The following is a 13,748-nucleotide window of genomic DNA, read 5'->3' on the forward strand; positions in this document are numbered from 1 at the left end:
GAAGGGGAGGGTAACCCTGGATGTAGGATATGACGTATTAGTATGCAGTTTGAACTTCATCGGGAGAGTAAGACAATAGCGCCCGTATTTGACGGATGCAGTTACACAGAAGATAACGATTCAATATTTGTTTACTTGTGATTACAGGTACTAGACCACGAGACGGTAACACAGAGGCACGAGATACACCACAAGTCCTATCACTTATCTCAACGTATTACACGTGCTACACGAACCTGAACAGTCTAGATTTCGCGTTGTTACTGCACCGGAATATTTTGCATGTGTGATACCCCAAGCATTGCCGAAAGTCTTCACATGCATGACGCCCGTTTCAACCCATCATCATCAGTCACTTTGATTGACTAGCCTCGAAATGCACACACGCGAAAAGCCGCCGTGAGCGCCGTCTAATTCGATGTCCCGCATCTCCACACCCCTGCCTGCATCGTGAGGAACAAAGAGAAAAAAAAGCAGACAGAGAGAGGGAACCCTTGTTTGGGGGGCTCAGACGGAGGGGAATGGCCGAAATACCGACGACGTGGAGGAAAACATATGATGGTGATGATTAAATCATAAAAAATGGAATTAAAAAGGGGAAATTAAAAACAGAGCAGGTCATGAAATAGGAGAAAAGCACGATTGATCGAAAGTCATCGTGATATTGAACAAAGTGATGTCAATTGACTGCCCCAGAGAAAAAGAGAAGAGAATTGTGGAAAACCTGGGGTGTTAGGTTCTGGAGGTAACACTGTTTAGTGTTGCACTACGTTAGAGGGGAAAAAACCACAGTCTGTCTAGTCCGTCTGCTTTCACAGTGACCCACGATGCAGAGAGAGTCGACGTCAGAGGTGGGATTGACACGAAAACGGTTGACATGAAAAGAAATATCCACTTTTTTGCACGGATCGAGGAGTATCTAGATGATTCTAGGTTTAGTCATTGTTTCTACCTTATTTACAGTATATATCTCGTGAAAAGAATCCTCAAGATAATGATAAGTCAGGGTAAATACTGTAGTCGTGGCGATGCTGATGAGAGTACCCTGAAAATGAAAGCATGTGGCGTGAGACAGGGTCCCTTTTCCGTTCTACCAGAAGAGGCACTTTTCGGGCAGAGGTGAGGTGAGGTTACATGCATGCAGAACCCCCTGTGCGAACACCCTGTAGAGCGCCGGATAACCTCCGTAAGGCAGTGGAGGCGGGCTTCACCAGTTACGGTCGGTGAAACGGTAGAGGGGGTTGATCCACATTGGTGAGGTCGGGTTGGTTCGTTGATGTCCAGTGGCTTGTATTTGTTTGTCAGCTTATTGGAGGCCTGTTGAACAGTTGTCATGTATGGGTGAGCATGTTATTGATCTGTCTACTCTGTGTCTTTCAACTGACGAGATATGGATATTGGTTCGGCGAGGCTACGGTGTAATGATAACAGTGAGAGAGACAGTATCCAATGGATCTTCGCTGGGATGGACACGGGCTAGAGTGTCGGATGGTTGTTTGACAAACAGACGGCGCCAAGAATAAGAGTCAGAGTGCTGAGGTCACAGAGAGTCCACTGTACCGATGATGGCATGGTACAGGTACTGATACAACCGTAATGTACTGTACTGTAGGGGCTGTGACTGTGAGTGAGTCTGGGCTGGGGGCTGTACTTGGCATGAGTCTCCACTTGCCCGGGTTGAACTCAAACTTGACTCGGTGGGACCTGCCAGACCAGACCGGACCCATAACCCAGTTTGACCAGGGCAGGAACGACACAGTACAGTACTAGAGTACGTACCATGATGGCATCAATGGGTCCCTTCCCGTCATCGTCACTCACCCTCACCCTCAAAGAGACAAGGAGGGTGGATGGATGGCTTTGGTCTAGACATCCATATAAACTCGTCTTCTCCCCCCTCGATACGGTCACCGTTTTCATCCATTCCATTCCATCCATCACCACTTTCAACTCCTAAACAACTCTCTTCTATCGCTTCCTATTTGAGGCATTCGCACTCTTACATCTGAGACTCTCTAACATACTCACTCCCACTTACACATCAACCCCACACAACCGCAATCATGGGCAAGACTGCTGTTCACTTTGGCGCTGGCAACATCGGTATGTCTCTTGTCAACACACGCTCTAACCTCTTATGCTAACTACTCAGGCCGTGGCTTTGTTGCCTGCTTCCTTCACAACTCTGGCTACGATGTCGTCTTCGCTGATGTAAACGACTCAATCGTCAACCAACTCAACAACACTCCCTCATACCGCGTCATCGAAGTCGGCTCTGAAGCTACCGTCGAGAACACCATCACAAATTACAAGGCCATCAACTCGAGGACACACGAGGAGGACCTGATTGAGACCATCCGCACAGCTGAGATCGTCACTTGCTCAGTCGGTCCCAACATCCTCAAGTTCATCGCCCCTGTCATCGCTAAGGGTATCGACCGCCGATCAACAGAAGAGTCTCCCCTGCATGTCATTGCCTGCGAGAACGCCATCGGTGCCACTGATACCCTTGCCGAGCACATCAAGAACAACACTGATGCCTCTCGTCTTGAGGACCACCACCTCCGAGCCCGATATGCCAACTCTGCTATTGACAGAATCGTTCCCGCTCAGGACCCCGATGCTGGTCTTGATGTGACACTCGAGAAGTTCTTTGAGTGGGTCGTTGACCGCACTCCCTTTGAGGATGTTGGCATCCCCGACATCAAGGGCATCAACTGGGTTGACAACCTTGCGCCCTTCATCGAGCGCAAGCTCTTCACTGTTAACACTGGCCACGCCACCGCTGCCTACCACGGTTACAACCGAAGAAAGCGCACTGTCTACGATGCTCTCCAGGACAAGGACATCATGGCCGAGGTTCGCGGTGCACTTATGGAGACCAAGAACCTGATCGTCTCCAAGCACGCTATTGACGAGAAGGCCCAGGCTGATTACGTCGAGAAGATCATCAAGCGAATTGGCAACCCCCATCTTGAGGACGCCGTCGAGCGTGTCGGCCGTGCTCCTCTCCGAAAGCTGTCTCGCAAGGAGCGATTCATCGGCCCTGCTGCTGAGCTGGCTGAGAATGATCAGCCCATCAAGTACCTCCTCGACGCCATCGAGATGGCCTTCCGCTTCCAGGATGTCCCCGATGACGAGGAGTCCAAGCAGCTCGCCGAGATCATGTCCGAGAACGGCCCTGAGGACGTTGTCAAGCAGGTCTGCGGCATTCAGGACAACGAGAAGATCTTCCCTCAACTGGTCAACGTTGTGCAGCGCGTCCAGGCCGACAGTGCTGAGGAATAAGTGATTTTTCATTCGGTGCGATTAACTAGAAGAGATGGAGCCACGGGTATGAAGTGGCATGGCATGGCGTTTTACGAGATATGACATACAATTTGCTTCAATGGCAGCATGGCGCAGGAAGGACTGGGATTCAATTCGAGCCTAAGGCATGATTATAGATTGATAGCACTGAATAAATCGGTTGCTCAACTAATTTTGTAAACAATGCGATGTGATTACTGTGATGTGTGATTGATGTGAATGGAATAGAGAGATAATGGAGAGTGACTAGCTAGACTGGGTAAGGAAATAAAACTTTGGACCTTAATCCTAAATGATAAGAAGATTTGGGTAAACTTAGGATAAGTTTAGGATAACTTTTGCAGAGTTTATTTTGACACCGTGAATCAAGGTCTGATGTTTTCTTGCTCTCTTAAGGGCTGGGAATAGTGGCAAGATGAGGCATTTGTCCATCGGGCCTTATGGCATTAATTACGGCCCAACATGACGATGTCTACGTCGACATGCCCAATTAATTAATCTCGTCAAATGCCAATTGTCGCATGTCCTACCCTGCATCTGTACTGATATCGACGGAGATCGGATGTTGCGTTCCCCTGTAGCAGCCGGGATCATATCTCGATACATCGCCAACGGAGATCCGATCCCGTCAACAATGCCCGAAACAAAATTCTCATTCGCTGTGACTTTTTCTGAGGAATGACTTCCCATTCGCTGTGAATACTCTGAGGCATAACCTTTATTTGCTATGATTGTCTGAGGCATACGTCGTTATCATGAGATGGAATTCGGCCCAGTTCCCTGGACAACTCCACTAAGAGCCGCTAGCACGACCCCTTTTTAACCTTAGAACCGTCCGATCGGGAGGTCCGTAATCTTGCATCAGGCCACGCTTTGCATACCCACACCAACCAACCTTGATCGCCCCACGGTTATACGATATCCAAGAGAAGAAGTCGTTTATACGAAACGGAAAACCATGCTCAGAGCGCTGTGGCTGGCTGGCCTGGCCACCGCCTCAATCACCATCCAAGTCCAACGCGTCGACCCATTGCCCTTCACCGCGTCAGGTATCGCTACATCAGCTGTAGATCTATTCTCGCGGAGCTGTCCAGAAGAAGCCGAGAACACAGCCTCAATACTCGCATCATCGTTTGATGATCTGTCAGAACGAAATGTATTCCCCTCGTCGGATGGGTTTGTGAGGGGTGCTGTTGAGGCGTGGGCTAAGCACGAGCATCTAATCCTTCGCCCTGATGAGATCTGGTTCGAGGTTCTGGCGCAGATGAATGTGTACATGAGTACGCACTCTGAAGCTCTCCGGCATTTATTCGTTGATCACGCTGGGCGCGAGAAGATTACAGTGGAGGGTTCTTCGTGGGAGAGTATCATTGGGGCGTTTAGGGGGGAGGTACAGAGGAGGGTTAAGACGGGGTGGTTGTTGGATTGGATAAAGCCTGGTTTTAGCACCTCGACTGCCCAGGATGACGTTACGGCTACGGTGTTGATGATGGGGCTGATGCAGCATTTCTTTGAGTATGAGGGCATGATGGTATGTGGAATACCGAGTGTTACGTTACTTGGGGAGAGGGAGGATTGGGTTAAGCTGGGGGAAAAGGTAGAGAAGTTGAAGGAGTTTGGGGATGAGGCGGGGGGATTTGCGGAGAGGTTGAGGCCGATTATGAAGAGGTTTGTTAGTTCATGGGATGTTGATACTGATGGAGGTGAGAGTGATGGGGAGAGGAAGTTGTTTTGGGAGCAGATTGTTCGGGCGAAGAAGAAGTGGTCTTGTGGTGAGGGGGCGAGTGAGTGGGATGTCTCAGGGTGGATTACGGGGTTTATGTATTGGGATCGGGACGGAAAGGTTAGGGGTGTTTATGAGGACTGGTATGATAATTGGGACGAGGATGACGAAGAGTCCGCAGAGAAGGTCGAAGAGATCAAGAAAGAGGCCGAAGAAAAGAAAGAGGAGGTTCAGATGGGCATCTTCCCCCACGACTGGTCCCTCACAATCGACGGCCAAAGCTACATCCCCATCACCCTCTCCGACATCAGCATCGGCTACGCCAAAGCGCCCCTGACCATGAAGAACTACCCCTCAGAAGGCGTCGACACACCAGCGTTTCTCGTAGCAGGCAACGTCGGCGTGGAGAAGAGGAATACACCCGGGGGAATTATGGCGCAGCCTGTGAGTGGGTGGTTTGTGTATACAGGTGTAGAGGCGAACTATAGTGCTGGGCCGTGGTTGGGGAGTGGTGAGGAGCTGGGAGGGATCGCGGAGGGGATTGTGAGCTGTAAGGCTGCGACGGAGAATGATAAGGATGCGGTCAAGGAGGGGGAGAAGAAGGAAGAGAAGGAGGAGGAAGTAAAGGATTTATAAATGTAATATTAATGAGAGTAAGAAGAGAAGAATCAGAATGGACTAGTATAAGAGTTACGCGGGAAATACAGGCTTGGGAGCTTTCCATCCTCGACAGCAGAAGCTGGGCATGTCGTGCATTTTCTTTCCGAGAAGGCCCCAGGGTGGATCACAGCCGTTTAGCTTTTGTTTCCATGCGTCTTCGTTGAATTGGTAGTAGTTGCCTGATGCTAGTTAGGATGTGTTCTGAGATAAAAAAGGGAGGACAGGGATGAACAGGGATAGGGAGGGGGAGGGGGAGGGGAGACTTACCATCTTTGCAGGCGCAGAGACGAGGAAGACAGCAGTTGTTTGGCTTGGGGATTACGCTGATACCGTTAGCGGTTGACATTGATGTTGCAAGGATGCTGGAGATCAGTGTAGAAGCTGGGACTGAAGCAGAGGTTGAGAGATGGGCTGGGTTTGGACTGATGACATGATGTAGAGAGGAAGAGAGACATACTAGTGATAACAACCACTACTAGCCTTCTCAGGAACAGGTTTGAGAACAACCGGCTCAGGAGGAGGAGTAGTAGCCGCGAGTGCGACAAGTGTCAGTGTAGCGAGCGTGAGCTTCATTGTTGCTTTGAACCAGAACGGCATCGAAGCAGCGGGGAGAATGACACTTCATATAGTTAAGACGTCATGGCTTGGGCGGTTTGGGATCGATGTGAGATGAGTTTGGAGAGAGTGTTGTATTGGAGCAGTGGACGCACGGTTGCTGGAGAATTGGGAGGTTCTTTGTTGGCTTGGGTTGGAAGCAGGGTGGATATCAGGGAATGGCATGGGAATGGGACGAGGTGCTTTGTCTGTTCTATTTTGGAACCGAGAGTGCCTGAAATAGAACTGAAAGGATAAATGCCTTTATTGGCAGTGGTTCTTGTGATATGAGTGAGTGTCACTAGGTGTCCTTCACCAAGATGGAGGAGGGACAGCTGGCGATATTACTTCAATCGACTCCGCTACCATGCCTTCCGGACTTCGATCTTTAGGCAGTCGCTGCTGGCTCTGGAGTCAAAGAGAATGTGAAAGAAGCCAGGTGATTACAGCTCAGCTCAGATGCGATTGGATCTGTTGTTTGGCAGGAAACTGAGCTTGTCCATGGCCCAACTTGGTGCGACGGCATACTCCCAAGGAAGGGATTGACAAAGAGAAGGGTCACATATACAGAAAGAGCATGCTGGAGGAGCGTCAGAGCTGTATGGACGGGTGCTGGATCAGAGAAAGCTGTCTTGGATTGACATATGGAGGGACGAGGTGCTGCCCGGGAGATGACATTGAGCGTGGGCTCATGAGGGTGACTGGTGTATGGAAGAGTATTTGGCTGGACCGTGGGTTCTAGAAAAAGAGAGCAAGGAGCGAGGATTCAGAAGAAATGGAAGAGTTCACAGTGCAGTTGAGCATTGCTCTTCCTCGGAGACAGCCCAGATGTTGAGAATGTATGAAACAATTCGCTGTCGTATATCGTCTACCCATATCTCCAAAGAATGTCTTTAAAGAATGACTTGTAAACTATCACTTATTCTCGTGCTTTGAGCTCTCGGGATTCTCATATCATGGTTACTGCCCCAATCTTTTGCAATATCTGAAACGGAACTCGGTCACTGGGAGAAGAGGCTAACTTGTCGGCGTATCCTGTAGATCATGTCAGATGACTCGTATGAGAAGCCAGCACACCTTGACTCACATCGTGAACGCTTCAGTCGAGCCCCGAACCATCAGAATCATGACTGCCATCTCTAATTTCTCTAAATGCCATTAGTGTCAATACAAGCCCCCCTCAATGGATGGATGACTTACTGGTGGTGCTGGGTATGGGGCCGCGGAACCTAGACAACGATCCATAGCGCGCGACCATGCGGTTCCTCCACATCGACATCGAATTCAGTCCCATCAGGATAAACCAATGACCGAATTCTGTGCAACATACTAAGTATAGTGTCCCTAGTGGCGTAGAATGAAGTGCCGTCTCGCATTTCGTCTGCGCTCTCGAAGTCGGCGAAGTGGTTAGTGGGAGGGTCGTCGGGGTGTGTGTTATTGACGACTATACGCAACTCGTCGTTGGGTTGGAGAATCACATTGACTCTCAAGAATTGTGTTTCTCTGTCTGGGGTTCGGGGACGGGGCGCTGACAATTCGCCGTTGGGTTGGAGAATCACATTGACTCTCCGGATTTGTGTGTCTGCGCCTTGGGTTTGGGGACCCGACGTTGAACTTGCTGTACGGCGACGGCGACGTAGACGGCGACTTATACGGCGACCTAGACTTTCACAGTGACGCCTGAAACTCATTGTTGATTCACTGGGACGGATTAGGAGGGTAAGATTCTGGCTGTCAACCGTGGATGAGTTTTTGCTATGATGATTTAAAGAGAGATTGATGATGAAAGTGATGAGAGAGAGAGAATACGACAAGACTTTGTGATTTGACTGAGAACAACCAAGGTAAGGTGCCTACCAACCTAAGTTCCAAGTGCGACCTTTCACTCGGAGGATATCATGAAAGAAGGAGACATTCAGTTCCGGGTCCTCTATTGCCAGTATTTCCTGCCTCCATAAAGTTCCACAATCCTTAAAAACCACTTCCCCGAGAGTCTCATGACCCAGTGTCGGTATGTCTGGTGCAGTAACGACTGTCGAAGGGCCTGTGAGGGCAAAGCTGCGTCGACAGAGCCTCTGCGAACGGTTAGCATTGAGCAGCAATTTGGGGCGCGACTACTAACCTCCTCTCGAGAACGAGTCGTACTGATCCCTTTTATGCGTCCAAAACTCCTTCCGCGCTCATTTGTGCTCACAAGAGGCCCCTTCAAAGGTGATGCCAGAGTTTGGCGTCACTCAGACCAGCCATTTCGAACCCTCAGGACCCAGAACACCATGAAGCCGAGGCACAGCCGGACAAGAAGAAGTATATTCCGAAGGAGGTTCCATCCAGTTCCATGGCAGATAACCTCCCGGGTTGCTGATGATAATAAAACTCAAGGGTTCAATGAGTGACAATAGGGGCATTTGGTGGAAGTTGACGAATCCAGTGCGAATGTCCGACACGTACATCAACATCTCGGGATGCTCTTCTCCCAATTTTCCAAGGATCCAATCGTAGAGATCGTGCAGGCTATCATAACAGCTGACGTGTGCGGCCCAGTTGTTCAGGGTGCCAGGTATTCGGGCGCAGATGTCAATCTGTGGGCCATCTTTGCGAGGGTTCCGGATGAGGAGTTTGGGGTCAGTTGAGATTTCGACGGCTGGAAGAATGCGTAGCAGATTGTAGGATGGAACACGGGGACGCCAGTAAGAGGCGCCTGCATCATCCTGGCTCGTGTCGCCCTGGGGGGTGACATATCGAGTGGCTTCAGCTTGAACAGGCGCATCCGCCTGGGGAGCGCGACTCGCATTCTGTGCACCGATGTTTTGGCTGGGAACTTTGGAGAGCGTTGGAGCGTCATTTTCTGCCTTGGCAGGGCCGGGGACCGCGATGTTTTGTAGTTCATTCCCTTGGGCACGGCGCAGAGCCTTCCTGCGGCGACGTTCCGCGCGTGACTTGGTGCGCTTGGTAGGCATGCTGTCAGGGTCGCTGATGTTGACGTTGAGGATTCTTATGCCGGTGTTGTGATGAGAAGAGATTGAAATAAGAAGAAAGAGGGAGCAGAGGGGACTTGGATGGCTGCGAGGTGTTGCTGACGGCTGTCGGCAGTGCGAAGACGGAGGGTGTAGGATGTGAACGCACTCGGCCATCCTCACGCACACAGAGATATTGAGGGGTACGCTTCAACGGGCCTAAATGTCGTATATTGATCCTCCCATTATTCCTTTCTTATACAATCTGTGTGAGCCCTCTGATGTGCCTTCGCATGAGATGTCTTGACAAACTGTTCCAACTCTCAAAGCTGAAGGTACCGCGACAGAAATAGGAGAACAAGCCAAAACATCTTCAAGCAATATCGCGATATACGTGCCATGTTCATGCCTCATCCGCTAATGCAATCTCAGTTCCACGCTGCATCCTTCACTCCCTCACACACAAAACCTCAATCCCGACAGCCCTCCCAAACGCAACCAAACCCTCCTCACTAATCGGCTCAGCAAACACCAACTCCCCTTCCCCGCGCTCAATCCTCTCCTCTACGTTCCCACAAGACTTAGCCATGATAATCGACCATGCGCACTCACCCCCCGACGGCCCCCTCCGAAAGCACGACAGCGTCATCCCCGGCGTGATCGAAGGCGTACGATCTGTATCGCTTCCATCTGGGCTAGCGGCTAGTCTGGCGAGCCATATGTTTCGCGGCCTGGGGACTCGCCAGCAGATGTTTACCTGAGGTCCTGAAGTATCGCAGTTGACGACGTAGAAGCCGTGTGAGGCGATGATGCAGGCGCGGGAGATTTGGGTTAGGCGGGGACTGGAGAGGATGGGGGCTGAGCCGTCGTAGATCGATGGGGGGATTTGGCTCTGAGGTTGGGTTTCTTGGGATTGTTCTTGGTGTTGCTGTTCTTCTTCGCGCCAGCGATTGCGCGCTCTTTCAGAGAGATTGTCGACGCGAATGAGACTGACACAGTCATCAAAGATGACCAGACCACTTCGCGGCAGCTCGTCAACGACGTTGACTACAGTTTCTTCAGTGCGCGGCTCATCTTCCATGTCAGGTGTATCATCTTCAGAGTGTCGAGGACGGCCTCTGATTGTTGGAGTGTCCGGTTGATCAGCGTCGTGCTGATGTTCGTGAAGATGATGATGTCTTGCCATTTTTTTGCGACTTATGTTGAGTTATTGCAGTGTTGGAGCGCGAGAGGAATGAATGACGAAAGATATAGCTTGTGGTGGGACGTGAGATGACTTGATCAGCTGCCATTTCCGCTGACACGAGGGTGAGGCTGTCACTTTACACTTGTGAATCATTACACGGGATGCACAGTTTCACACAGTGACTTGATGATTAAGATCGTTTCTCGTGCATTTTGTTACATTTCCATTCTTTCGTTCATGCCATTCCTCTGCCATCGCTCTTTCATATCCCCTTATGGACCGGATATGCATAACCTCGCACAACCTCGAATCCTACAAGTCTACCCAGAGTAGACATATACCCATCACTTGAACCTGTACAGACAACGTGACCATCTCCACGCTCGAATTCATCGTGACTGCGATCGCTAGAACTGCACAAGATCATAGAGATCGTGCCTTCTGCATCCGCAGGTGACATTATGAAGGTGGTGAGACCAAAGCCCGGCTTTCTCTCAGCGCCCATCAAAGACATGATGGCCTTGAGGGGTTCACCAGTAGGATCGCCGATTCTTCCGAGCCATAGGTTTCGCGGGCCGGGAACGCGATAGCAGATGTTGACTTGTGGACCCGATGGGTCGCAGTTGAAGACACGAAAGGCTTTGTCTGAGTCGATGACGAGGGCCTTGTCGACGATCGTTATGTGGTCGCTCTTTTGAGTTCGAGTAGCACTGTTGCTGGCTTCCCCGCGAGAAATGGGCTGCTCGGGGTTGGCGCTGGTTCTGGCCTTCTTTCTCGGGGGACCTTCAGAATGATCTTCGTTGTTGGATTGAGGATTTGCCCAGCGAGCCTGAGCTTTGGCGGATTGGGCGTCGAGGTTGAAGATGCTAAAGTAGTCATCAAATACTGCAAGGCCAACTCTGCTCGGGTCGCCGAGCTTTGTGAGAGGCTCATCCTGCTGGACTGGGCTGGGAGAGCGATCCTTGGGGGTTTGCTGGTCTTCGGTATCACCTCTCTCACTGCGCTCCTCTTCATTCCACTCTTCATTCCCCTCCTCGTTCTCCTCTTCATTCTCCTCTTCATTCCCTTCCTCCTCATCTTCAGCCAACGCCTCGTCGTTTTCGTGATCGGCCGCCTCTTGGTTCAGACCCTCATCGTTTTGCGGGGCATTCGGAGGTATACCAGGCGGGAAAGGGTAGGTGTAATGATAGTGATAGTGATGATGATGATAGTGGTAGACGTGTTGCTGGTCCATCTTGATGCACCGACTTGACGCAGTCGGGATCAACTATCGTCGCGCTCTTGAGTGTTGCCGCGTTGCGATCGTGAAAAGCGCGAGGCCAGCTCTTGGTGTTGATGTGACCGATGACATTGCTGGCCGGCATTTGCACTGAGGCTGTCACTTGGGGACTGTGAATCACTGCCTGCAAATGACACACTGCCAGACAGTGATGCCTCCATTTTGGACGCCTTTAACATGATCATATAGATGAGCCGTAATAGATTAAGGATAGGAGGGTCCTAATGAAGTGAAGCCTGATGCCAAATACGGCATCGTTGTGTTGAAGATGTGAGCTGACGGTCGCATTCTCAGTCAACGTCAACACCACGGGCGCTCGCAACTGCAACAACCACCATCGCGATCAAAATGCAGTAAAAAAAAAAAGACCGAAATAAAATTCGTCATACTCGTGAAGGTTCTGATCCAATTCTCAGTTTATGAAGTCGACGTTGATCATCACGAGTGGCGATTTTCCCCAGCTTCGATCCCCTCTTCAAAAACGTGCATCTAAATTCCTCCCCCAGACCCCAAACCTCCGCATCCCATCAACTTAACCTTGTGCAAGCAAAACAATGGCCCAGGAGCTGGAGCTGGAGAAAGTCCCTGCTTCTCGGTGTAAAGCTCGGCGAAAAAGAGACTCCATTGTGGGTGAGATAAAAAGGGTCCACGAGGTGAAGAGTGACACTTTTAATACTGGGTCGCTTGTCACAGCTTTAGCACGTCAGTCAATTAAGGTCATTAACGAACGCAAGAAAGCATTATACCTTATAATACGTGTCATTAAAAGGTACCCTTAACTTGTATTATATCTATGCTAAATTCACCTGTCTTTTGTCGGTTTGAATCGAGGTCCTGAGCCTCACCAAAACAAGGATATCAGTCTCACCAACATCGTCATCTTGGCAAACATGGTAAACCCTCATTATGCCCGCGTAAACGCTCGGCTAACTCCCGTTCTTGCGCCGCTATCCGCCTGCCAAGGCATCTTTTCTCCGTCGGAAGGATCGCCAAGAAGCAGCGGTTCCGAGATTCCAATTGGCACGCATCCAATGCCCTACATAGAAGTTGGCTGGAAGATGGATGGCTGTTGGTGGTGGTGAGATTGAGATTAGTTGCGGCTTAAAAAGCTGACGAATCTGAATGAAACAAATGCGCATTACCAAAAGAAGCAATCCGAGAGTCAACAGAAACAGATGTTGGAAGTTTAATTGCGTAGAGGGATCGGCGTATACGACAGTCTTGAGTAAGGGAGTGTGGATGATCAGTACAATGTAAGCCAGATAGGAGATAATCCGATGTCGGGTCAATGGATAACAATGCCAGTCTGAATCAGTAACTTGTATAGTCATGCAATTGTTCATCTCCTGTGCAGCCAAGTTTTATGGTGATGCCAATGTTCTAGCATCGCCAAGTTTACAAGTTCATGTCCCTAACTGATGATCTCCCGCGGCCAAGAAAACGTGCTTTTAACGACGTGCATCTCGTCCCTTTCTATCAATTTTTATGGAATTTTGGATGAGATCAACGATTTTGACAAGCAGAATTGGACCCCTTGATCATCTTCCCCAGACCCAATTGTACATACCGTTGAATGTCATTGCGTGAGGTCCACCAAACACCACTGACACCTGTGACATCCACTGTAGCGAACATCGCATTTGTTTTCGCTTGCAAGAGAAAACTCTGAACCTTATTCCTGTACACTGTTACTTGTAGGTAGTCTCCACGTCAATTAAACAACGACTCTTCTTCCAAGGCAGAATTTGTCACCAACAACTTCAGAACCACATATTCTACGTCTTCTCCACGTAAACTGGAACCTCGTTCACGCATTGAGCTGTTTGTCCGCTCCTCATGAGGACATGATCTTCAGTTGCCCAACCCCGACCTTTGAGGCCCGATATTTTTCGTGCAATCCCCAGGTTCCTGTTTTTTTTCGCCATTTTTTTTTTAGACGAGACTTGGGGAAGACCCTTTGACCGTCATCCACATGAAGCATCAATTATAAACCACCAAAGACACATTCAGTGTGATGATTGTTTATCGTATAACTTCACGTGT

General features: G+C 49.9%; 4 protein-coding genes across 4 annotated transcripts; 2 read left to right on the top strand and 2 right to left on the bottom strand.

Moving 5' to 3' along the window:
• Positions 1-2,063: 2,063 nt before the first annotated feature.
• On the top strand, positions 2,064-3,288 carry FTJAE_13386 (mannitol-1-phosphate 5-dehydrogenase; the record flags this gene model as incomplete). The annotated part of the gene is made up of 2 exons (XM_037346524.1): positions 2,064-2,103; positions 2,153-3,288. The coding sequence occupies 2 exons, from the start codon at positions 2,064-2,066 to the stop codon at positions 3,286-3,288; spliced, it is 1,176 nt and encodes a 391-aa protein (XP_037199583.1).
• Positions 3,289-4,267: 979 nt separating this feature from the next.
• FTJAE_13387 (uncharacterized protein) lies at positions 4,268-5,668 on the top strand (the record flags this gene model as incomplete). Its single annotated transcript, XM_037346525.1, has 1 exon — positions 4,268-5,668. One exon carries the CDS (start codon positions 4,268-4,270, stop codon positions 5,666-5,668), a length of 1,401 nt encoding a protein of 466 aa, XP_037199584.1.
• A 54-nt stretch (positions 5,669-5,722) lies between these two features.
• On the bottom strand, positions 5,723-6,265 carry FTJAE_13388 (thioesterase thiol ester dehydrase-isomerase; the record flags this gene model as incomplete). Its single annotated transcript, XM_037346526.1, has 3 exons — positions 5,723-5,877; positions 5,960-6,054; positions 6,150-6,265. 3 exons carry the CDS (start codon positions 6,263-6,265, stop codon positions 5,723-5,725), a joined length of 366 nt encoding a protein of 121 aa, XP_037199585.1.
• A 1,250-nt stretch (positions 6,266-7,515) lies between these two features.
• FTJAE_13389 (uncharacterized protein) lies at positions 7,516-11,660 on the bottom strand (the record flags this gene model as incomplete). Its single annotated transcript, XM_037346527.1, has 6 exons — positions 7,516-7,946; positions 8,148-8,361; positions 8,527-9,277; positions 9,853-9,935; positions 9,998-10,393; positions 10,791-11,660. 6 exons carry the CDS (start codon positions 11,658-11,660, stop codon positions 7,516-7,518), a joined length of 2,745 nt encoding a protein of 914 aa, XP_037199586.1.
• Positions 11,661-13,748: the final 2,088 nt, after the last annotated feature.

The sequence above is a fragment of the Fusarium tjaetaba genome (genome assembly GCF_013396195.1).
Source record: "Fusarium tjaetaba strain NRRL 66243 chromosome Unknown NRRL66243_c0000408, whole genome shotgun sequence".
Classification (NCBI taxonomy): domain Eukaryota; kingdom Fungi; phylum Ascomycota; class Sordariomycetes; order Hypocreales; family Nectriaceae; genus Fusarium; species Fusarium tjaetaba.